Source organism: Sciurus carolinensis, chromosome 9 (assembly GCF_902686445.1).
Source record: "Sciurus carolinensis chromosome 9, mSciCar1.2, whole genome shotgun sequence".
NCBI classification, from domain to species: Eukaryota; Metazoa; Chordata; class Mammalia; order Rodentia; family Sciuridae; genus Sciurus; species Sciurus carolinensis.
The window spans coordinates 29,078,876-29,103,587 of NC_062221.1; the positions used below are offsets into that span (position 1 = coordinate 29,078,876).

The 24,712-nt window shown below is 54.2% G+C and overlaps 1 protein-coding gene across 5 annotated transcripts in view; it reads left to right on the forward strand.

Annotated features, from left to right (window-relative positions):
• Positions 1-252: 252 nt before the first annotated feature.
• Positions 253-24,712, forward strand: part of Celsr3 (cadherin EGF LAG seven-pass G-type receptor 3) — a 37,312-nt gene continuing 12,852 nt past the window's right edge. For 2 of the 5 annotated variants that reach the window (XM_047563302.1, XM_047563291.1), the window contains exons 1-34: positions 253-3,939; positions 5,706-6,356; positions 6,785-7,010; positions 7,292-7,407; positions 7,764-7,852; positions 7,965-8,122; positions 8,746-8,909; positions 9,197-9,322; positions 9,408-9,577; positions 10,000-10,185; positions 10,751-10,867; positions 11,265-11,436; positions 11,593-11,734; positions 11,833-11,953; positions 12,242-12,425; positions 12,740-12,841; positions 14,210-14,304; positions 14,508-14,717; positions 14,985-15,180; positions 15,427-15,582; positions 15,955-16,126; positions 16,704-16,871; positions 17,103-17,229; positions 17,321-17,527; positions 17,763-17,937; positions 18,160-18,272; positions 18,714-18,793; positions 19,243-19,369; positions 19,959-20,075; positions 20,182-20,330; positions 20,582-20,691; positions 21,058-21,216; positions 21,746-21,946; positions 22,663-23,548. In XM_047563302.1, the coding sequence (XP_047419258.1) occupies positions 261-3,939; positions 5,706-6,356; positions 6,785-7,010; positions 7,292-7,407; positions 7,764-7,852; positions 7,965-8,122; positions 8,746-8,909; positions 9,197-9,322; positions 9,408-9,577; positions 10,000-10,185; positions 10,751-10,867; positions 11,265-11,436; positions 11,593-11,734; positions 11,833-11,953; positions 12,242-12,425; positions 12,740-12,841; positions 14,210-14,304; positions 14,508-14,717; positions 14,985-15,180; positions 15,427-15,582; positions 15,955-16,126; positions 16,704-16,871; positions 17,103-17,229; positions 17,321-17,527; positions 17,763-17,937; positions 18,160-18,272; positions 18,714-18,793; positions 19,243-19,369; positions 19,959-20,075; positions 20,182-20,330; positions 20,582-20,691; positions 21,058-21,216; positions 21,746-21,946; positions 22,663-23,548 (9,851 nt within the window). In that variant the 5' untranslated portion in view covers positions 253-260. Of the gene's footprint in view, positions 3,940-5,705; positions 6,357-6,784; positions 7,011-7,291; positions 7,408-7,763; positions 7,853-7,964; positions 8,123-8,745; positions 8,910-9,196; positions 9,323-9,407; positions 9,578-9,999; positions 10,186-10,750; positions 10,868-11,264; positions 11,437-11,592; positions 11,735-11,832; positions 11,954-12,241; positions 12,426-12,739; positions 12,842-13,049; positions 13,065-14,209; positions 14,305-14,507; positions 14,718-14,984; positions 15,181-15,426; positions 15,583-15,954; positions 16,127-16,703; positions 16,872-17,102; positions 17,230-17,320; positions 17,528-17,762; positions 17,938-18,159; positions 18,273-18,713; positions 18,794-19,242; positions 19,370-19,958; positions 20,076-20,181; positions 20,331-20,581; positions 20,692-21,057; positions 21,217-21,745; positions 21,947-22,662; positions 23,549-24,712 lie in introns of all 5 variants that reach the window. The other 3 variants (XM_047563289.1, XM_047563290.1, XM_047563292.1) reach the window with 3 other exon arrangements.

Consider the following 24,712-nt stretch of genomic DNA (forward strand, 5'->3'; position numbering starts at 1 on the left):
GCCATGTTGGTGCAGCGGGAGGTGGCAGCAGCGTCGGGGATGCTGTGGTGGGGGCGGCAAAAGCCGGGGCCGTATGTCAAAGGGGCTCAGGCCGCGGTGTAGATGGTGCCCAGAAGGAGGCAGCGGCGCGGAGCGACAGGCCGAGGGGCAGGGGGCCGGGGCGGCGGCAGGGGCCCGGGAGGGGGCCGGAGCGGCGGGGCGAGCCCATGGCCCGGACCGGGACGGGGGGAGGTGGAGGCCGTGCAGGGAGGAGGGGGGTGATGGCGAGGTGGCCGCTGTGGCAGAGTCTCAGGGGACCGTTGGCCCCGGTACTCCTGCTCCTTCTCCTCCTCTCTTTGTTCCCCCTCAGCCAAGAGGAGCTGGGGGGCGGCGGGGACCAGGGCTGGGACCCGGGGGTAGCTCCTGCTACAGGACGAAGGGCACAGATCGGCGGCGGAGCCTTGGCTCTTTGTCCCGAGCCGCCTGGGGTCCGGGCGAATGGGGGGTCTGGCTTGGGAGTTAGAGAGCCTGTCTTCCTGGGGCTCCGAGGGGGAAAGCAAAGCGCCTGGGGCGCCCGAGGGCCCCCTGAGCAGCGAGAGACAGGTCAGGGACCAGGGCCTCTGTTATGCTGGCGCCCAGAGGTCTCCTCTTGCGGGCGGAGAGATAGTCAGCCGACAGAGGCTCTGTCCCCAGGGGGTTCGGGTCTAGGGAACAACTTGCCCCTCCCTTTGGACCTTCTGGCCCAGCCCGGTGGTCCCAAGCCAGTATCCTCCCAGCGTAACGCTAGGAGAGGCGCCCGCAAAAGAGTGGGAACCTTACGCTGCTGCGGGGGATTGTGGGCACCAGGGCGCAGGGGTCAGGGCGAGAGAGCCACAGCATCCCGAACGGAGAGGGCAGCCCCTCGGCGGGACTGTCTTCCCGGAGCTATGGGTTCTGGGCCTGGACTGGATTCAGCACCGCGTGCGGCGAGGACAGCTCCTACAGTGGGTTCAGCACCCCACAAGTCTCGGACAGCTCCCGAGCTGCCGCCCGAGCGCATGCGCTCCGGTGGAGTCTTCCGCCGCCGCTTCCTTCCGCAGCGCCCCGGGCCGCGCCCCCCGGGACTGCCGGCGGGCTCTGAAACTTGGCGAATACCTTCAGCGAACAGGTCACGCCGTCGTCGTGCGGCAAATCGCCACCCGCAGTTTCCGCAGTACAACTACCAGACCCTGGTGCCCGAGAATGAGGCAGCAGGCACCACAGTGCTACGAGTGGTGGCGCAGGACCCGGATATGGGTGAGGCCGGGCGCCTAGTGTACTCGCTGGCCGCACTCATGAATAGCCGCTCGCTGGAACTTTTCAGCATTGACCCGCAGAGTGGCCTCATCCGCACAGCTGCCGCTCTGGACCGGGAGAGTATGGAGCGCCACTACCTGCGTGTGACTGCACAGGATCACGGCTCACCACGCCTTTCGGCCACCACCATGGTAGCAGTAACAGTAGCCGACCGCAATGACCACGCGCCAGTGTTTGAGCAGGCGCAGTACCGGGAAACACTTCGTGAGAATGTGGAAGAGGGCTACCCTATCCTGCAGTTGCGTGCCACGGACGGCGATGCGCCCCCCAACGCCAACCTGCGCTACCGCTTCGTGGGGTCGCCGGCTGCTCACACTGCAGTACCAGCCGCTTTTGAGATTGATCCACGCTCTGGCCTCATCAGCACCAGCGGCCGTGTAGACCGCGAGCACATGGAAAGCTACGAACTGGTGGTGGAGGCCAGCGACCAGGGCCAGGAGCCAGGGCCACGCTCGGCCACCGTTCGTGTACATATAACTGTGCTGGATGAGAATGACAACGCGCCCCAATTCAGTGAGAAGCGCTACGTGGCGCAGGTACGGGAAGATGTGCGCCCCCATACGGTGGTGTTACGTGTCACTGCCACAGATAGGGACAAGGACGCCAATGGTTTGGTGCACTACAACATCATCAGCGGCAACAGCCGTGGCCACTTTGCCATTGACAGCCTCACTGGTGAGATTCAGGTAGTGGCACCTCTGGACTTCGAGGCAGAGAGAGAGTATGCCTTGCGCATTCGGGCGCAAGATGCAGGCCGGCCACCCTTGTCCAACAACACAGGCCTGGCCAGCATCCAGGTGGTAGACATCAATGACCATACTCCTATCTTTGTCAGCACACCCTTCCAGGTCTCTGTTCTGGAAAATGCACCCCTGGGCCATTCAGTCATCCACATTCAGGCGGTGGATGCAGACCATGGGGAAAACGCCAGATTGGAATATTCCCTAACTGGTGTGGCACCCGATACACCTTTTGTAATAAACAGCGCCACTGGCTGGGTCTCTGTGAGTGGTCCCCTGGACCGTGAGTCTGTGGAGCATTACTTTTTTGGCGTAGAGGCCCGAGACCATGGCTCACCCCCGCTGTCTGCCTCAGCCAGTGTCACAGTGACTGTGCTAGATGTTAATGACAATCGGCCTGAATTCACCATGAAAGAGTACCATCTTCGGTTAAATGAGGATGCAGCTGTGGGCACTAGTGTGGTCAGCGTGACTGCTGTAGATCGGGATGCCAACAGTGCCATCAGCTACCAGATCACAGGTGGTAACACCCGGAATCGTTTTGCTATCAGCACCCAAGGGGGTGTGGGTCTGGTGACATTGGCTCTGCCACTGGATTACAAACAGGAACGCTATTTCAAGCTGGTGCTTACTGCATCTGACCGTGCCCTTCATGACCATTGTTATGTGCACATTAATATCACAGATGCCAATACTCACAGGCCTGTCTTTCAAAGTGCTCACTACTCAGTGAGTATGAATGAGGATCGCCCAGTGGGTAGCACTGTGGTGGTCATCAGTGCCTCTGATGATGATGTGGGTGAGAATGCTCGTATCACCTATCTTCTGGAGGACAACCTGCCCCAGTTCCGTATTGATGCAGATTCAGGGGCCATTACACTACAGGCTCCGTTGGACTATGAGGACCAGGTGACCTATACACTAGCCATTACTGCTCGGGACAATGGCATCCCACAGAAAGCAGATACCACTTATGTGGAGGTGATGGTTAATGATGTGAATGATAATGCACCACAGTTTGTGGCCTCCCACTACACAGGGTTGGTCTCTGAGGATGCTCCACCTTTCACCAGTGTCCTGCAGATCTCAGCCACTGATCGGGATGCTCATGCCAATGGCCGGGTCCAATACACTTTCCAGAATGGGGAAGATGGGGATGGAGATTTTACTATTGAGCCCACCTCTGGCATTGTCCGGACTGTGAGGCGGCTGGACCGAGAGGCAGTGCCAGTGTATGAGTTGACTGCTTATGCAGTGGACCGTGGTGTGCCTCCACTGAGGACTCCAGTCAGTATCCAGGTGACCGTGCAAGATGTGAATGACAATGCACCTGTCTTTCCAGCTGAGGAATTTGAAGTGCGAGTGAAGGAGAATAGCATTGTGGGCTCGGTGGTGGCCCAGATCACTGCAGTAGACCCCGATGAAGGGCCCAATGCCCATATAATGTACCAGATTGTGGAGGGGAACATCCCTGAGCTGTTCCAAATGGACATCTTCTCTGGAGAGTTGACAGCACTCATTGACTTGGACTATGAGGCTCGTCAGGAATATGTGATTGTGGTGCAGGCCACATCTGCTCCTCTGGTCAGCAGGGCCACTGTTCATGTCTGCCTGGTTGACCAGAATGACAACAGTCCTGTGCTCAACAACTTCCAGATCCTCTTCAACAACTATGTATCAAACCACTCAGACACCTTCCCCTCAGGCATCATTGGGCGCATCCCAGCTTATGATCCTGATGTCTCTGATCACCTCTTCTACTCCTTTGAGCGTGGCAATGAGCTGCAGCTGCTGATGGTCAACCAAACAAGTGGGGAACTGCGACTCAGCCGAAAGCTAGACAACAACCGTCCACTAGTGGCCTCCATGTTGGTGACTGTCACAGGTGAGGGGCAGGGGACAGGCAAGTGACCCAGTGATCCTAACCTGTCATGACCTCAGGAACTCCAAAGTTCCTCAAATCAAATAGTGATTTCCAAGTCTTCCAAGTTCCTGTGCCCCACAGATCTGCCATAGACCTCACAAGGACTCTGCTTAGGTTCTTGGACAGTATCCTAAGAACTACTCAGATTCGGGCTGGGGATATAGCTCAGTTGGTAGAGTGCTTGCCTTGCAAGCACAAAGCCCTGGGTTCAATCCCCAGCACCACACCAAAAAAAAAAAAACCCAAATTCTAAGGCATCTAGTAGACACCATAAATGTTGTAAACAACTGTCTGCTACCCTAGGGATAGTTCTGCTATTCCTAAAGGGCAGTGGAGGTCCTCAAATAATGCTCTAGAGGTCCCAGGCAGAGCCAGAATGCCAGTTAGTCCATACCATGCCCATGTTTAGATGAATGATTACTTTGGATCCAGACTGACCCTTACCCAATTTGTTGAGGAAAAAGAGACCAGTACTTTAATAGTTGGGAATAGCAGCTTACTATGGCAGCTTCAAGCAGAGAGTGGGCCCACACTGGATTGGCTGCTTAAGGCCCTTGTCTTTGGGGAAATGTCCAGAGACCCACCTGCCTCTTTCTTGTCTACCCTGCTCCAGACTTTCATGAACCCCTCCTATTAGGAAGGGAGAACAAGTTGAAGAGGCTCTTGAAGTCCTACCTACTGGAGGCTGCAGAGATTGGAAGGCAGGCTTTAGTAATGCTCATTCCTCAATTCTGGAGGCGGGAGTCCTGGCACTGTAGAGAAAGCATAGCCTTCATTTACTCATAATTCACTCAACAACCAATCTTTATTGATCACTCAACACATGCCAGGGTCTGGGACAAAGATGCACAAGGCAGATAAGCACCTTACCTTCATCTCTGGGGGTGTGCACTTAAACCAAGTCTAGGGTGGTGGGCAGCTTGCTAACTGAAGAATGTTGGGGTGTGTTTGTGTTTGTAGGGGGAGGTGTAGATGTGTCAGGGTCCAGCTTGTTGACCCAGGATTCTGGGGAGTGGCAGTCAGTGTTCCCAGAGCCAGAGTTCCTTCAAGATTGCTGGCTTGGAACCTTGTTTCTTGGAGTGGGTATTTTGCTGGTTCTGTCATGCTGGGAAATAGGTGAGGGAGAAAGTTGGAAATGGGTAGTCATTGAAGTTTGCTTCTCTTTGTGTCCTGAGTGGAGTAGGCTACTGACCTTTACAGGAATAAGGGCGTGAGCACTTAGGGACCTGCTTTCCCTTCCCTGCCCCTCTCCAATACTGGGGATTGAACCCAGGGTGCTCTACCCCTGAGCTATATCTCCAACCCTTTTTATTTTCATTTTGAGATGGGGGTCTGACTAAGTTGCCCAGGCTGTTCTTGAATTTGGGATACTCCTGCCTTAGCCTTCTCAGTCCCTGGAATTACAGGGGTGTGCCAACCATGCCCAGCATTAGGGACCATCTTGTGTGTTGTTGGAGTGACTTGCCAACCCCTGGGCACTAGTTGATTGCTGACCCATCCCCCTCCTGTGTTGGGGCTGGGGAGGAAGGAGCAAATTGCGGACACCTTGGTGCTGGGGGAGGTAGGTAGTGGTCACTAGTCCCAGACTCACTTGTGTCCTGGTGGGGGTCAACCTGTTGACTCAGAGGTGCTGGGGACTGGGCAATCACTAGCCACAGCCCTCTTGTGTCCCAGAGAGAGGCAACTGCTGATCCCAGACTGACCACTGTCCCTGCCTTTTTCTACAGATGGCCTACACAGTGTGACAGCGCAGTGTGTGCTGCGGGTGGTCATCATCACTGAGGAATTACTGGCTAACAGCTTGACTGTACGTCTGGAGAACATGTGGCAGGAGCGCTTCCTGTCACCGCTGCTGGGCCACTTCCTAGAAGGCGTGGCCGCAGTGCTTTCCACACCCACCGAGGACGTCTTCATCTTCAACATCCAGAACGACACAGACGTCGGGGGCACAGTGCTTAATGTGAGCTTCTCCGCGCTAGCACCGCGTGGGGCGGGGGCGGGCGCTGCAGGGCCCTGGTTCAGCTCAGAGGAACTTCAGGAGCAGCTTTACGTGCGTCGTGCTGCACTTGCTGCCCGCTCTCTGCTGGATGTACTGCCCTTCGACGATAACGTGTGCCTGCGTGAACCCTGTGAGAACTACATGAAATGTGTGTCGGTGCTCCGCTTTGACTCATCCGCGCCCTTCCTGGCTTCCGCCTCTACGCTCTTCCGACCCATCCAGCCTATTGCTGGCCTGCGCTGCCGCTGCCCACCTGGCTTCACTGGTGACTTCTGCGAGACTGAGTTGGACCTCTGCTACTCAAACCCATGCCGGAATGGTGGCGCCTGTGCGCGGCGCGAGGGAGGCTACACCTGCGTCTGCCGCCCACGCTTTACTGGTAAGTTCCATACAGGGCTGAAGGTCGGACCAGAGCTGGGTGAACACTGGCAAAGCCTGGGGGTGGGACTACAGTATAAGTGTGGACGGGACATCACTTTTGAGGCAATAGGGTTGGTGTGGGCGCAGTTAGATTTGAAACCATAGAGTTCAACCTAGGGAAGGCCTAAAAACACAAGAAATAAAAGCATTAGCATGGAAGAGCTGTGAAGGATGTGTGACTGAGGGCCAGGCAACAAGGGGTGTGACCAGATATGAGCTGGAAGAGTGGGCCGAGGCTAGATGGAATGAGGGCGTGCGCTCAGGCAGCTCGATCCATCAGAGGTCTTGGAACCCGCCTTGAGGCTCACTGCCTTTGGAGGGGCTGATCCTGCTCCAGTGTGGGCAGAGCATGGCGGTAATGGCCTCTGACAGCGTCTTGCTCTGCAGGAGAAGACTGTGAGCTGGACACCGAGGCTGGACGCTGCGTGCCCGGCATCTGCCGCAATGGAGGCACCTGTACCGAAGCGCCCACTGGTGGCTTCCGCTGCCAGTGCCCTGCAGGCGGCGCCTTCGAGGGCCCTCGCTGTGAGGTGGCTGCACGCTCATTCCCGCCCAGTTCGTTCGTCATGTTCCGTGGCCTGCGGCAGCGCTTCCACCTCACGCTGTCCCTCTCGTAGGTGCCCGCCCCGTGTCTCTGTGCACCTCCATTCTGTCCCTACCTCCATGACCCTCAGATTCCTGATTACCTCATCCCAAAGTCCCCACAGGACATTGCCCCCTCCCCTGAAGCCAGCTAGGGTGTCTCAGAGAATCAGTACGCTGGCCATTAGTACATTGGCATCTCTTGTCTTCCTCTCTTGCTCCAGCTTGGGCGGTGACCAGCAAACCTCCTCTCAGGGATGGTGGGTGTGAGGTCATTTTAGTTCCTAATGCCCCCACTCCCACTCCACCCAGGTTTGCGACAGTGCAGCCCAGCGGGCTACTCTTCTATAATGGGCGCCTGAACGAGAAGCATGACTTTCTGGCCCTGGAGCTCGTGGCTGGCCAAGTGCGGCTCACATATTCCACTGGTGGGTGCTTCCCTGGAATGTATGTGACAGTGTGTGCACAGAATGACTGGAAAATGCAGTCCATGGGTCCCCTCAGGTTTACTTCATTGTGGCATTGTTCAACACACTTCAGTGCCAAACAGACAATAGTGAAGGACCCACCTCCATGACCATTCCCTGCTTGAAGGTCCATCTCTCCAAGAGGTGTGTGTTTCTCCTATCTCTTCAGGGCCACTCTGTTCCAACCAGTGTGGTCACCAGGAGATATACTGATCTGATGCATCCAGTGATGACTATGGGAATGTGCTGTATGAGCCAGCTAGGGGTAGAGCAGCTCAGCAACTCCAAACAACACTCCATGTGCATATCCCCCACAGGTGAATCCAATACAGTGGTCAGCCCCACAATTCCAGGGGGCCTGAGTGATGGGCAGTGGCATACAGTGCATCTAAAATACTACAACAAGGTAGGTGCCACCCCTGGCATGGTGTATGTGTGTGTGTGGTGGGGGGTGATTCTGAGTTTGCTTCTCAGGGGTTATCCTTGGGCATAGCTGACTGATGTGCCTGCATCTATAGCCCCGGACAGATGCCCTAGGGGGTGCTCAGGGCCCCTCCAAGGACAAGGTGGCTGTGTTAAGCGTGGATGACTGCAATGTGGCTATAGCTCTGCAGTTTGGTGCTGAGATTGGCAACTACTCATGTGCTGCTGCTGGTGTGCAAACAAGCTCCAAGAAGTGAGGCCCCCATTCCCTTGTCTTCTGACTACAAAAACCCACTCCAACCCTTCACATACCCCATTCCTCAACCCAGCCTGTCAGAGCCAAACTTTCCATCCTTTCTCCCAATCATCAGATTTCCCATTCCCTTTAAAGACCTTGGAAGCCTACTCACCCTAGCCCCCAATCTTGTATTCTATCCCTGACTCCCTGCTCCCACACGTAAGTACCCAGATACCCAGTCCTCTAAAAAGTCTCTACTCTCATCCAAGTATCTAATGCCACATATCATCTATAGCTCCTTAATCTCATATTCAGCTTTCCAGATCTCTGAACTTGCTGATCTCACCTTCCAAACCCACTTCTCCATCCCTTGCCCCAGTCACCTGGATGCCTCACTCCTTCATCATGACCCTTGACCCTATCTCTCCCAACTTTCCTCACACCATTTGTCCTCACACCATATCTCCTTTTTTGTACCCCCACAATTGAAGTAAGGTCCCTGTTCCCTCCCCAGCCTGGCCTTTTCCTCCCTGCTTTTTACCCTTTCCTCTGAGTCCTATCCCCTACTTCATGTGGCCCCCAGGAGCAATCCTACTTTGGCCCCAGTTCCACCAATGACCCAGGCCCCTGACTCCCAGGTCCCTGGACCTGACGGGCCCTCTGCTTTTGGGGGGTGTCCCCAACCTCCCCGAGAACTTCCCCGTGTCCCACAAGGACTTCATTGGCTGTATGCGAGACCTGCATATTGATGGCCGCCGAGTGGACATGGCAGCCTTCGTTGCAAACAATGGCACCATGGCAGGTAGGCTCAAAGCTCCCACTAACCCCACTTGTGGCTCTGTCCCCATCATAAGAGGGTTCTGGAGGACTGCATGAGGTGGCTCTGTATCTGACCCCAACCAGTCTCCTTTTATGGCTAGGCTCCTGGAGCCCAGTCTTTAGGGCCTTACTCCTACCAACCCCTTCTCCACCAGAAAACATGATACAGAGATCATGCTGGTTTTTGACCCCTCTGTACCTAATTATCCTTCCTAGCACTCATGCCCTCACCCCATGGTTTCATATCTTCCATATGCCTTTTTCTCCCAGGCTGCCAGGCCAAGCTGCACTTTTGTGACTCAAGCCCCTGCAAGAACAGTGGCTTCTGCTCAGAGCGCTGGGGTGGCTTCAGTTGTGACTGCCCTGTGGGCTTCGGTGGCAAAGACTGTCGGCTCAGTGAGTGGGCAGCATAGGGCAGGAGGGGTCTGCAGGGTCTCTTCCTAGAATAGGGGCTGTGACCCTACTTCTCTTATCTCCTCAGCCATGGCCCATTCCTACCATTTCCATGGCAACGGCACACTGAGTTGGGACTTTGGAAGTGACATGGCTGTGACTGTGCCATGGTACCTGGGGCTAGCATTTCGGACACGGGCGACGCAGGGGGTCCTGATGCAAGTACAGATTGGGCCACACAGCACGCTTCTCTGCCAGGTGTGTCTGTCCTTCTGATCCCTTTATACACCCTCAGCCATCAATTTCTGATGCTGCCAGCAACATTCCTATGGGTTCAGACCTGGTCATATAGCATACTTCTCTGCCAGGTGTCCTAATCACACTGGATCCTACTCTGGACCCTGACCCTTGACTCTTCCCTACCACAATATTCTCTGCAGGTGCAGGGTACAAGCATAGCTTTTTCTTATGTTAACTGCTCCAATCCATGACCCTCTGTTCCTGTCTTTTGCTCCCTGACCCATGTCAGCAACATGGTGTTGCCTGGCACAGGTGTCCCCTGTGTGGCAGGTATAGACTTGATTTTTCTCTTCTGACCTCTGATATTCTCATCTCATTTCATCTCCCAGTCTTAATTCAGTTTGGGGTTCTAACCTCAGGGCTTTTTATCTCTACCACAGCTAGATCGAGGGTTGCTCTCTGTGATGGTAACCAGGGGTTCAGGCCATGCTACTCACCTACTGCTGGACCAAGTGACTGTCAGTGATGGCCGGTGGCATGATCTGCGACTGGAATTGCAGGAGGAGCCAGGTGGCCGCCGGGGCCACCAAGTCTTCATGGTCTCGCTGGATTTCAGCCTCTTCCAGGTCTGACCTGACCACAATGTAGTCTATTCTCAGTCTTCCAATCAGATTTACCTTATTTGACCCCACCTTGAATCCAAGGCCTCTCTACTCCATCCACTGCACCAAATCTAATGTTCTTCCCCTAGTTTGTCTCCCTGCTCATATCCTTGCTCTAAGTCCACCCAACCAGCCACTGTCAAGGCTCTCCTCATGTCAGGGAGACAACCCAGATTTCTTGTCTTGGGGTACCTCTGTAGTCAGTACTTTGCCTGATTCCTAAAAGGTCCTTCTGGTCTGCACCCCAATCTTTACTTCAGGTCAAAATCATGGAACTTCAAGGTGTGCTCTGGGTCCAGGAGGAAGGGACCTGTCTGAGCCCAGTTCTTGACTGCAGCCTTTTTATTATGCATCCTCCATGCCCTAGCAGGTTCTCCATATGTGGGAGTAGCTTATTCCCACACTATTCCCCTAGTTTAGGAGGACAAAGCATGGTTATGAGTTAGAAAAAGGCAAATACTGACTCTGGGGGATGGCAGGGGTCCATTAGTCACCCCTTCCCTCCGTGCTGACTGTCCCCCTTGTCTAGGACACCATGGCAGTGGGGAGTGAGCTGCAAGGCCTGAAGGTAAAGCAACTCCACGTGGGAGGCCTGCCCCACAGCAGTAAGGAGGAGGTTCCTCAGGGTCTGGTCGGCTGTATCCAGGTGGGGGTCAGCATGAGAACATGATGTGGGGGCATTAGGGTCAGTGGTCAGATATCAGGGGCTCCTGTGGAGCTGAAAAATAGCATTCAAGTAGGGGTTGACATGGGGGGGGGGGATAAATGACCCAGAACATTCAGAGACTAGTCAAGTCTTTCTTTGGTGTTGAAGGTAAGAGTCTAGATTAGATAATCAAGGATCATTAGTGATCTCTATCAGAAATAGGACAATTTGGGGCCCAGTAGGGGGGCTAAACTGGGGTTTTTTGGGGGGCCTTGGATTTGGGGGGACCTGAGGGAAACTGTATATCAGAGGTCATCAGACTGGGTGGCTGGCTCTACAGGACTTAATGCTGAGGTGCCTTGACATGGGTCTTATCCCTTGCTGGCTGTGTCCATAGGGGGTGTGGCTCGGCTCTACACCCTTGGGGTCCCCAGCCTTGTTACCCCCAAGCCACCGAGTGAATGCAGAGCCTGGCTGTGTCGTGACCAACGCCTGTGCATCTGGGCCCTGCCCACCCCACGCTGACTGCCGAGATCTCTGGCAGACTTTTTCCTGTACCTGCTGGCCAGGTGGGCCTTGAGAGGGTCATTCGGGCAGGAGTCAGGGGCCTATGGGAAAGACTGGGAGGCTGCAGGGCCTGGAGGAGGCAGGAATTAATAGGAAGAATGCCTACTTCCTTCCAAGCTCTGTGACTAGTGATCTGGACTTCCTGACCCAATTTTCAGGTTACTATGGCCCAGGCTGTGTGGATGCCTGCCTCTTGAACCCTTGTCAGAACAAGGGTTCATGCCGGCACCTCCCAGGAGCCCCCCATGGCTATACCTGTGACTGTACAAGTGGCTATTTTGGTCACCACTGTGAACACAGGTGAGAGTCTGGGGGCTGAGATGATGGAGAGATCCGGTGGGGACAGGGAAGGTCACTGAAGTATTATGGAGGCATCTCTCACCTCATCTCATCCCTAGGATGGACCAGCAGTGCCCACGGGGCTGGTGGGGGAGCCCAACTTGTGGCCCCTGCAACTGTGATGTTCATAAGGGCTTTGACCCCAGCTGCAACAAGACAAATGGGCAGTGTCACTGCAAGGTTTGCCTGGCCCCTAACCCTGACCTTTTAACCCTTAAATATGATCTATGATTCTTGTCCAGTTGGCTGACCTCAGCCACCTGATTTGGACCCTTACCTCCTACCTGAATTCTGTGACCTATTTGTCATCTCTTATCCTTGTCCCATAATCTCTTCCTTATCTTCATTTGAGACCAGTTTTCCTATTGTCTTTACCATCTGTCCTTAATTCCACTTGTTCCCCAAGCCTTGACCTAAGATCTTAAGCCCTGAGCTCTGACTTTAGGCCCCTGACCCCTCTTCAAACAGGAGTTCCACTACCGACCACGGGGCAGTGATTCATGCTTCCCTTGTGACTGCTACCCAGTGGGCTCCACTTCGCGATCATGTGCACCCCACAGTGGGCAGTGCCCCTGCCGCCCAGGAGCCCTTGGCCGCCAGTGCAATAGCTGTGACAGTCCTTTTGCTGAGGTGACAGCCAGTGGCTGCCGGGGTAAGCAAGCTCCACCCAGCTCCACATGTAGAGGGCTGGTTCCAGCAAGTTGCCACCAAAGGATCAATGGCACACTTAGCTCTGGGGTAGGGGGGCTCTGGGAAGCTTCCCCTGGGGGAGACCAGTTGTACCCAGGGAGCCCCACATTTACCCCAAGTACTTTGCTGACCTGTCACAGAATGTGACAGGCCAGCTCTTAAGAAGTCAGCAGGGGAGTGGTGGGTCTGCAGTGGTGTGTGCTACAGGGGTAGTAGGTGTGACTGTCACTTTCCTTAGACCCTGGCTGCCTGGCTCAGAGCTTCCTCTCTCCCTAGTGCTCTATGATGCCTGCCCCAAGTCCCTGAGATCGGGTGTGTGGTGGCCCCAAACCAAGTTTGGCGTCTTGGCCACAGTGCCCTGTCCCCGGGGGGCCCTAGGTGAGTATGGGAGATAGGGGCATTGCTGATGGGGGGCTATTCTCTGACTATCAGAGCCACTTCTTTTCCTTAGTCGGGTGACCTTGTACCTGGAAAGAGGTGGGAGTGGGTTGGGAGTCCAGGTGGGCCTCTCATTACCTCCTAGGGCTCTGGGTTCCTCCCTATACCTTCATTAAGCCTTCATCTGTTTCTCTTGGCTTCTGGGCAGGATTGCGGGGTGCAGGTAAGGGGTACGTGTTTGCTCAGGTGCACTGCCTCCTCCCACTGCCTGAGCTTTTGCAGATCCTTCCTGCTGCTTAAGGTCCCTGCAGACCCCTCCCTGCTGCCTGAGGTCTCTAAAATCTATTTCCAACTGCCTAAACCCCTTTCTGCTGTCTGAGGATGCCTGAGGTCCTCAGAGACCCTTCCCTGTCACCTGAGAACCCTGAAGATCCCTTCCCACTTCCTAAGACCCTTGCCAACCCTTCCCTAATTCCGAAGGTTTGTACTGGCCTTTCCTCATTTCCTGAGGTCCCTGTAGGCCTCTCTGTACTGACTGAGATCACAAAATACCCCTCCCCTCTAACTGAGGATCCACTAGCTCTTTCCTGTTGCCTGAGAGCCCCTCAGAACCCTCTCTGCTGCTTGAGGTCTCTGCAGTGACTGGATAGAGATTGTCTGTGTACGCATGCTCATGTGTGTGTCTTACAGTGCCTGTGCACGTGTCTGTGAGTCTGTCTTGGGAGAATGGGGTACTACATTTAATTTAGGGTCCCTTTTGTTGGTGGCTATAAGCTTGCTTAAGACCCAGGTCAATTCTCATTCAACTTCATCCTAAAGGAGAGTGATGACAGTAAAGTCACCACTGGGGCAGTTAAAACTTGTGTGAGAACCCCAACTCCATCTCACTTGTGTTACATTATACTCCTGGAAGACCTTGTCTGAATCAGTATGTTTGTGTGTATATGAGAGGTCATCAAGTATTTGTACATTTGTCCTGGTCCACATGTCTCTTGTATGTGCAGCTAAGCAATAGTGTATGAGTATGAATTGTTGACCAGTATGTGTGTCCTGACCTGGCCTGTATGAGAATTGTGTGTGTGTGTGTGTGTGTGTGTGTGTGTGTGTACATGTGTGTCTACAGCCCCATCCTGTGCTCTTCTTTAAGTGCTTAGTGGTGAGAATGTTCCACAGACCCCTCAGGAATTGACCAACACACAGCTGGGGCCCACCTGGGTTTGGGCTGCCACATCCAGGCATCTAGTCATAGATGCCAGTCACTCTGACCTCTGTCTCAGGGTTTCCTCTGGGATAGAAGAGGGTGCTCTGGTTACCCTGTCAGCAAAGGTATCCAGGCCCCAGGCCTGACCAAATATTGCCTGCCCCTAGGTGCTGCTGTGAGACTATGTGATGAGGATCGGGGTTGGCTGGAGCCTGACCTCTTCAACTGTACCTCCCCTGCCTTTCGAGAGCTCAGTCTGCTGGTGAGACTGCCTAGACCTTCCCTGGCCCTGGTCCTGGACTCAACTTCCCCAGGCCTGTGGTGGGCACCAAATATCATATCTTAAGTCATTGACCTACAGGGATTTTCCTAGTTGTCCTTTAATCTGGCCAAGTCTTTCTCCCTATAAGACTTGAGAAAAGCCTACAGGATGACAGAGCAACCATTCCCATTTTGTCCTGATAGTTGGATGGCCTAGAGCTGAACAAGACAACACTGGATACTGCAGAGGCCAAGAAACTGGCTCAACGGCTACGGGAGGTGACTGGCCACACTGACCGCTACTTTAGCCAAGATGTCCGAGTCACTGCCCGCCTCTTGGCCTACCTACTGGCCTTTGAAAGCCATCAGCAGGGCTTTGGGCTGACAGCCACGCAAGATGCCCATTTCAATGAGGTAGGACTGTGTGTTATGTTTCCAGATCCCTGGCCCTATTTCCCAGCTCTATGTGCCCTGACTCCCTAGTCCTCCAGCCCTGGATCCCCAGTTCAGGTCCCTCCTGATCATTGGGGAAGTAAAGGACATTCTCTCTTCCCTTCTCCAATGCCTGCCCTCTTGCCTCTTGGGGTTCTTCTGAGCACCTGCCAAACCCCTCATGCCTGCCCTTTCCCTTCATACATTCTCACTATCTGACTGAGCTCAACTCTATCTCCATCCTCTCAGAATCTGCTGTGGGCTGGCTCTGCACTGCTTGCTCCAGAGACAGGGGACCTGTGGGCAGCGCTGGGGCAGCGAGCCCCTGGGGACTCCCCAGGCAGCGCAGGGCTGATGCAGCATCTGGAGGAATATGCAGCCACACTCGCAAGGAATATGGAACTCACATACCTGAATCCTGTGGGACTGGTGACACCCAATATCAGTGCGTGGTGGGTGGGGCAGGGTATAGCTGGGGCTGCAAAAGGCAGGGGCCTGGAGTTCTGAGGGGCTATAAATGCTAATGCCAACAGTAGCAGGAGGCTATATCAGGCTTTGTGGGGACAGTCTCTTTACTAATGGCAAGGAAAATGTGGCTTGTGGAACTTGGGTGCAGGATTGGGGTAGGTGGAAATGAGACTCTTGGTATGGGAGTTACTTAATGGGTGTAACCTTTCTTTCTCCTGAACAGTGCTCAGCATTGACCGTGTGGAGCACCCTAGTTCAACCCATGGGGCCCATCGCTACCCCCGCTACCACAGTAACCTTTTTCGGGGCCAAGATGCCTGGGATCCTCACACCCACGTGCTGCTGCCTTCCCAGACTCCACAGCCATTCCTATCTGAAGGTGAGAGCCTTTGGTTAATCCCTGACCAGGTCCTGTTTCCCTGTTCTCTCAAGACAGACACCATGTTACCCTCTTGCAGATTCTCCCCTTGTTAGACTTTCTCTGCCTCAGACCTCCTAAATATGACCCTTCCAGGTCAACCTTCTACCCTGCATGTTGCCAATCTCACTTGCCAGATCCTCTCCCTCACCACAGCTGATCCTTCACAGTCCTGAATGTTTCATTCATGGGTGTCTGCCTTCCATACTTCCCAGTTCTGGACCTGCAAGGAATAGATCCCTGTGCTTGATGCTGGGTTGGGTTCAGTGTTGGGTTTGTGGATTCTATAGGTTAGAGTCCACTCAACAGTGGTTCTTTCCTCCCCCCTGTCAGTTCTTCCCACAAGTATCAACTTGGAAAACTCTACTGCCTCAAGTGTGGTCCCTCCACCAGCCCCTCCAGAGCCTGAACCTGAGTCTGGGATCTCCATTGTCATTCTCCTCATGTACCGCACCTTGGGGGGACTGCTGCCTGCTCAGTTCCAAGCTGAGCGCCGGGGCGCCAGGTACTATGAGTAGAACTATTCTCAGGCCCCTCACTTCTGAGTTTGCTGTGAGCTTCTACCTAGCCTAGTACCCTCTTTTTTGGTGAAATGATGTGTAAGTTCACAGATATACAAAGATGTCCCTGTACACAGCTCCAAGACCTATCCAAGTTAGGTACGATGTGAATTTTCTCTGGACTTGGGCAGAGTAGAATAGGTGAAGACTGATCGGCATGGAGCCACAGATGGGTCATTTATACAAGAGGGGTATGTGAGCCAGGTGCAGACAGGGCAACTGACTGGGACATACACTGACAGATGCATTGATGGTCTGATGGAGGTGAGAGTGGGGAAGTTTGAGTCAAACAGTTGCAGACCATCAAAAGTTGCTCAGACCCCAATCTGGGCAGTGAATCTGAAGCCCCCTGGCATGCTGGCCAGGGAAGAAGGCATTCTTTGAAGGACCATCTGTTTTAGGGACATCCTAGACCCCAGGTCAACCATGGCAAGTGGTATGAAGATGGGGCAAGATAGCTATTTAGAGCTTGGAAAGATCAGCAGTCATCAGTGACCAAGCTTAAATGGGGTATCTCTTCAGGCTCCCCCAGAACCCTGTTATGAACTCCCCGGTGGTGAGCGTGGCTGTTTTCCATGGACGCAATTTCCTAAGGGGTGTTCTGGAGTCCCCCATCAGCCTTGAGTTCCGCCTATTGCAGACAGCGAATCGGAGCAAGGCGATCTGCGTGCAGTGGGACCCACCTGGCCTGTGAGGACCCCTGCTCTGGAAACCCTTGATCCCTCTATTAGCCTCTGAGAGGCCAACTGATAATCCCAGCCTGCTCCTGAGCTCCCTACCCTTGCTGCCTTGCAAGTAGGCCCATGAGGAATGCTGCTCCCCAACTTCAAGCACCCTCCGCCCCTTCCACCATCTTTTACAATTCCTAGCAGTGGGCACTCCCTGTTGGGAAAGGTAGGTCTAACTGTCCTGTGGCTGCAGGGTGGACCAGCATGGCATGTGGACAGCACGGGACTGTGAGCTGGTGCACAGGAATGGGTCCCATGCACGGTGTCGCTGCAGCCGGACGGGCACCTTTGGTGTCCTCATGGATGCCTCCCCCCGTGAGGTGGGGCTCTGTTCTGGGTTCTGAGGAAGCGGGAAGTTGAAAGGTAGGGAGGCTCTGCCTTATACCCCAGTAACCATCTCTGTCTCCACAGCGGCTAGAAGGTGACTTGGAGCTTCTGGCTGTGTTCACCCATGTGGTTGTGGCAGTGTCTGTGGCTGCGCTGGTACTGACTGCAGCTGTCTTGCTGAGCCTACGCAGTCTCAAGTCCAATGTGCGTGGGATCCATGCCAATGTAGCCGCTGCCCTGGGGGTGGCAGAACTTCTCTTCCTGCTGGGGATTCACAGGACCCATAACCAGGTGCAGAATCAGGGCTAGGGGACCTGTGTTCTGATGACCCCACCTAACCTGGGAAGTCCTGGGGCCAAAGTTCAGAAGCTGAGGTTAGGGATGCTCAGGTTGTGGGCAGTTTGGGACAATAAGCTGGGGTAAGATACTGTGGTTTAAGAGTCAGAGATGGGAAGTAGATGCCTGCAATGGGGTCAGAGGTAGGGCAAGGCAGGAAATGTGCTTATGTCTCCTTTCCTGCCTTCAGCTGGTGTGCACTGTGGTTGCCATCCTCCTGCACTACTTCTTCCTCAGCACCTTTGCATGGCTCCTGGTACAGGGCCTGCACCTCTATCGCATGCAGGTTGAGCCCCGCAATGTGGACCGTGGTGCCATGCGCTTCTACCACACCCTGGGCTGGGGTGTCCCTGCTGTGCTGCTGGGTGAGGCCCTGCCCACTTGTCTATTCAAGGATGTGACCCAAAAATCTCCATTTATCACATGTTCTAACTCTGACCATGTCCCCAATCCTGATTATGACCCCTGACCAGCCCCCCAATGCCATCTACTCAAGGAAAAACCTGTTCATCTCCACTCCCCACACACGAGGGGTTGTCAGTGGTTCTAGAAGACACCCCTTTGGTCCTTCCCCTTCTTTTTCCAAGGTCTTGCTGTTGGTCTGGATCCTGAGGGCTATGGGAATCCTGACTTCTGCTGGATCTCCATCCACGAACCCCTCATCTGGAGTTTTGCTGGCCCTGTTGTCCTGGTCATTGTGGTGAGTGCCCGACAGTTGATGCCACCATGTGCTTCCCTCCCAGGACAAAGGGAGAGGACTTTGCAGAGTGTTGAGGTGGCAGTCCACAGGCTTCCTGGGTTCTCTTTACTTCTGTTGTCTGGTCACAGAGTGACCATTCCCCACTCAGCTGGCATGGAGATGAAGGGCATGAGGTCAGAGACTTGGGTACTCTCTCTGCTTCTTTCTGTATCTCTGTCTCCATCTCTCAGTCCCTCTGGTTCCCTATTTCCAGCTTTTCCATGATTCTAAGCTCCTCTGTTTATGTTTCTGATCTCTGTATCTTTGTGTGTGTGTGTGTGTGTGAATTTCTCATAGGTTCTGCCTCTCTGTAGTCTTGGTCTCTCTCCATTCCTATCTCTCACTATCTCTGTCTCTTTCTCTCTGCCCTTCCTGGGCCCCACATGTCCGCCATGGGTTCAGATGAATGGGACTATGTTTCTCCTTGCTGCCCGCACATCCTGCTCCACAGGACAAAGGGAGGCCAAGAAGACCTCTGTGCTGTGAGTTGACTGACTTGGGGAAAAGGGTGGGTTCACAGATGGAAGACCCCTCCTGGATGAGATATGGAGCTCCCAGAGCATCCTTGGTATAGGTTGGGCTCTAAATTCTGGATGAAGTCATGCCTGCCCTGCCCTGTGGTCTGTCTTTGGTCCCACATGTGCTTCCATTATACCATCTCCTTGTTTCCTCATCCTTCCCAGAGTCTCCCATGGCTTGGGTGACTGACTTTTCCCTCTGCCCCATATATGTTCCCATGTTTTCTTCCATGGCACCTACACTCTTCCATTTTCCCCATGTCCTCTCATGGCTCCCTAAGTACTCTCCTGGTTCTTTGTGTGACCTCCCATCTCCCCTCTGTTCTTCTGAGACCTCCCATGTTCCTGTATAAGTTCCTTTTCTTCCAGTGTGACCCCTTTGTGTCCTCCTGTATCCTCCCATGTCCTCGCAGCAGGACCCTTCGCAGCTCTTTTCTGCTCCTCCTGCTGGTCAGTGCCTCCTGGCTCTTTGGCCTCCTGGCAGTCAACCACAGCATCCTGGCCTTCCACTACCTTCATGCTGGACTCTGTGGCCTTCAGGTACCTTTTGCACCCTTCCTCTATCCCAGAACTAGATGGGGCTTCAGAAGGCTGGGCCTAGCTCCAGGGAAGGCATTGCCCCCAGGCCTGGAGTTCATTCTGAGTAGGTAACATTATTGCTATGCTGGGTGCTTACTCCAGACCAGACACTGGCCCTAACTGTGAGCTCCAGACCTGGGGCAGACTCTCAACTAGACATTGATGCATCAGGCTGGGTGCTGATTCTGGATAGACCTTCACTAACATTGTGTTCCTGGTCCCTCACTGACTCTAGTTAACTCCTGTTGTTCAGATCTTGCTGACTTTTCAATTTTTTTTTTTTTTTTTTTTTTGCGGTGCTGGGGATCGAACCCAGGGCCTTGCGCTTGTAAGGCAAGCACTCTACCAATTGAGCTATCTCCCCAGCCCTATCTTGCTGACTTTTCTAAGCCCCACTTGGACTTCTCACTGGCTCACACTAACCTGCAATAACTGACTCCCTCCTTGTTGACCCACAGGGATATCTGGTGACCCTCTTCTGACCTTGTCTGACTTTTTTGATCTCTTAGTGACTTTTAATGACCCCACCCTGGTCCTTGCTCACCTCCAGGGCCTGGCAGTGCTGCTGCTCTTTTGTGTCCTGAATGCAGATGCTCGGGCTGCCTGGACACCAGCCTGTCTGGGCAGGAAGGCAGTACCTGAGGAGACAAGGCCAGCACCTGGGACGGTGAGGAGCTTCCAAGATTGGGGAGTCAGCATGGGGACTCTGGAAGGCCTGAGTTTGAGGCTCCTTCAGAGCTGGTTCAAACCCCTGTCCCACCCACCATCCTTAGGGACCTGCGGCCTACAACAACACAGCCCTCTTTGAAGAGAGTGGCCTCATCCGCATCACTCTTGGTGCTTCCACCGTCTCCTCAGTGAGTAGTGCCCGCTCTGGCCGGACCCAGGACCAGGACAGCCAGCGGGGCCGCAGCTACCTCAGGTGAGTGGCCATGTGTGGTTTAGTCCAGTCCCCCTTCACCAGGGGGTTGGCAATACCAGATCCTAAGGCGGGTGACTTCATCTCAGCCACCTGGGGTCTTGCTGTTGCCTCTGCCCAGATGTTTTCTGCTACATATCCAGGGATACCTTCAGCCATTCTACTCTCAGCTGGCCATGTCCTTGAATATATTGCAGCTCCTAAAGCACCCCATCACATCTGTCCTTGATTGGTGGGGTCTCCTGTATTTCTAGGGACAATGTTCTGGTTCGACATGGCTCAGCTGCTGACCACACTGACCACAGCCTCCAGGCTCATGCTGGCCCCACTGACCTGGATGTGGCCATGTTCCATCGAGATGCTGGTGGAGTTGGAGCCCTGGATCAGGAAGGAAGGAGGGAGGGAGAGGGTCTTTTCCTGATCCTTCTACTGCCCCAAACTGAGAGCAGTGGCTGACTGGGATGGGATGAGCTCTCCCCAGGTCACTGTCTTAGGAGGCACCTACCCAACTAGCCCTGGTTCTTCCAACCCATTCCTAACCCAGCTTATACCTGATAAGTTCTAGCCCTTCTGTTATCCCCTTTTCAAGTTCTACCTGGGTCCCCTGTCCCCAACTCCCTTGCTGTGCCCACCTCCAGACCCTTAGCTCCAGGCCTCTTCCTTACCCCCAAGTCCTTTGCCTCCCCAAGCTACGGCTACATATTCCTCCTTCTGGTCTTCCCAACTCTAGGTGCAGACACTGACTCTGACAGTGACCTGTCCTTGGAGGAGGAGAGGAGTCTGTCTATTCCATCTTCAGAAAGCGAGGACAATGGCCGGACACGAGGTCGTTTCCAGCGTCCACTCCGACGGGCAGCCCAGAGTGAGAGGCTCCTCACTCACCCCAAAGGTGATGGGAACACTCTAACTCCATGAGTGACTGAGGGATACCCTATGTTCCACTTAGATGTGATTCAGGGACCCTGTCATCTCCTCAGGATGCCTGAGTCTGACACATTGGGACCCTCTGAGGTCTTCATGGGAACCACATGCAGCATTCCCATCCAGTTTTCCAGCAGTGTCTGGATGACACAGGAACAGCCTGAGCAATAGAATGATGAAGTCAGGGATGTTATAGAATGACATGTTATTCCTTCAACCTCTCTGTCCCTGTGGGTTGGGGCCCAATCTGGTCTTCCTGACCCCTCAGCCATTAGGCTACCCTGTCTCTAGTATCTGTCCACTTTCAGTTAGGGGTGAGGCCTTATTGTAACCCCCTCCCTGTTCTTACCTCTACTCAATGAGAACAGCCAGGATTCCCAAAGGTCCCAAAGGTCCCAAAAGTCAGGAATCACTGAGTGTCACTGAGTCTGGGTCACAGAAGTCATGAGTCACTGGGGTCAAATCAGAGGGTTATGTAACCTGTCCTGGCTCCACAGACATGGATGGCAATGACCTCCTATCCTACTGGCCAGCCCTGGGGGAATGTGAGGTAGCCCCCTGTGCTCTGCAGACATGGGGCTCTGAAAGACGCCTAGGCCTGGACACCAGCAAAGATGCAGCCAACAACAACCAGCCAGATCTGGCCCTGACCAGCGGTGATGAAACATCCCTGGGCCGGTCCCAGCGCCAAAGGAAAGGTATGGTCTCTGACCTTTGGTCTTCATTGCACGAACCCTGGAGGCTACTCTTGCCCTTATGCAAGCGATTTCAGCTTCCTGATCCCAAACTGAGAACTCCTCTGATTCTGATTTGGGAGGTTTCTGTTCCTCTACCCTGCTTCATGGTCCCCAGGAACTGCACCTATCCCGACCTAGGCAATTCCTTCCTCCTGTGCCCTATCCTACTTCCAGAGGCCAGTGCTGCCCCAACCCAAGGGATTTCTCTCTTCTCTACTCCCAAGTCTAGGAGATACTAGGAGCTGTTGCCCCCCAGATCCAAGAGCCCCTTTGATCTGGAAAGTTTCTGTCTCCCTACTTTGCTTTATAGGAACCCCCAGAGGTTGTTCCTGCACAACACAAGACACTTCTACCTTCAATTTCGCATTACAGGGACCCTGGAGACTGCTTTTGCCCCAGCCCTGGGAACTTCCTCTTTGACCTAACCCTACATTTCCAGTACCTGGCTGCTGCCCCTCTTTTGACCTCAGCAAGAAAGTTTGACTGCCCTCACCTGAGCCAGAGGATTATTACCTCTCCATTCTGGCCTCTGTCTTGCTGCCTCTTTGAGATCCCCAGGGCTGCCTCTACTCCTGCCCAGGGGATTTCTATTCCCAACTCTGACAGGGGTCCCAGCAACTGCCCCATCTCTAGACCAAGGGAATACCACCCTGCCTCCCATTTTGTTTCTTCTGTAGGCATCCTGAAGAACCGGTTGCAATACCCACTGGTGCCACAGACCCGAGGTGCTCCTGAGCTGTCCTGGTGCCGTGCAGCTACCTTGGGTCACCGTGCTGTGCCAGCTGCCTCTTATGGTCGCATCTATGCTGGTGGGGGCACAGGTAGCCTTTCACAGCCAGCTAGTCGCTACTCTTCTCGAGAACAACTGGATCTGCTCCTACGGCGGCAGCTGAGCCGTGAGAGACTGGAGGAAGTCCCTGTCCCTGTTCTGCGTCCCCTGAGTAGGCCGGGTTCCCAGGAACACCTGGATGCTGCATCAAGCCGCCTAGAGGCCAGAGATCGGGGCAGTACCCTACCCCGGAGGCAGCCACCCCGAGACTACCCTGGAGCCACAGCTGGTCGCTTTGGGTCACGGGATGCACTTGACTTAGGGGCACCCCGAGAATGGCTGAGCACACTGCCCCCACCCCGACGCACCCGGGACCTTGACCCACAGCACCCTACTTTGCCCCTGTCTCCCCAGCAGCAACTCTCAAGGGACCCCCTCTTGCCATCTCGGCCTCTGGACACTCTGTCCAGGAGCTTGAACTCCCGGGAGCAGCTGGATCAGGTGCCTAGTAGGCATTCCTCACGAGAGGCCCTTGGACCACCCCTGCAGCTGCTCAGAGCTAGGGAGGAGCCAACCAGTGGCCCCAGCCATGGCCCCTCCACAGAGCAACTGGACATTCTCTCCTCTATCCTCGCCTCTTTCAACTCTTCAGCTCTTTCCTCTGTGCAGTCCTCAAGCACGCCCTCTGGCCCTCACACCACTGCAACCCAGTCTGCCACAGCCTCTGCACTTGGGCCCTCCACACCTCGCTCTGCCACATCCCACAGCATCTCAGAGTTGTCGCCAGACTCAGAGTAAGCATGACCTAGCCATCCACTCACACCCTTATTAGCTTAGGATAGCCTCCTACCCTGGGTTCCAGCATGGAATGGGGTGGGGGTTGACAGATGGGTGTGGGCTCAGTACATCCAGGAGGTCACAGGCTAGGCACAGAAGTCTGGCATGGAAATGGAATGTAACTACCAGGGACTCACCAGCTGTATGATTGCTAAGGAAAAAATAGTTGTCCTCTAAAGGGCTGGAGCTATTGGAGGGGCAAGGCAGGAGTCAAGGCCTGGAAGTAGAAGATAACCCCATATTTTCAAATGGTAGAGAGGAGTGAAGGAGGTTTTGCTTCAGAGGCTTTGCCTAAGGGGTCATATCCTAGGATACCAGACACGTCAGACTGAAGAGCTAACTTTGAGGATAAATCATTCGTTCATTGTTGTATTTAGTCAATATTAAGTTCCTCCTACCTTTGGGCACTATGGGCTGTGAGGGTTAGAGGATTGAGTTGGGATCTGGTACATCTCAGGAGCCTGCAAGTCATCTGTGGGGTAGAAGATGGCAGACATGCCCAAAAATAGCTGGATACACAAGAGCCTGAAGGGGAATGGTAGCGTGGGGAGAAACCAGGAGATGTCAGGTCTTGTAAGCCAATAGGAGAGTTGTGTTTCAAGGAGAACAGCTCAGTCAAGCTCTGGAGGAGTGGGGAGTCTATAGGCTGAGAGATGGCTTTGAGGGGTTTCTGGGGGTAGGACAGGGGGCCAACAGAACTGAGCAGGACCCAGTATTTGGGAGAAGACAAAGGAGGGAAAGGCAGTGGGGTTGGAGGACCCAGGGCTCTAGAGGGATACTAAAGGGCGAGGATGAGAAGGAGCTGACCTACACCTGGGTCCCCCTACAGTTTGGCCTTTGGCTGTCTAGGAGGAGGACTGGGGAACTGAGTAGGGACTCAGGCTTTAGAATATACAGTCTGAGTTTGAGTTCTCTTACCTCACTAGCTGTGTGACCTTGGGCAGGGTATAAGCCTCTGTGAGCCTCAGTTTCCTCATCTGTAGAAAGGTCAATAGTAACAAATTCTTTGAGATGTGGAGATTTGTGAGACATTATGTGCCAAGTGCTTAACATAGTGTCTGTACATGGTAGGTGCTTGCTAAGTGCTAAGAGAAAAGACCTAAGTGGTCAAGAAGACTTAT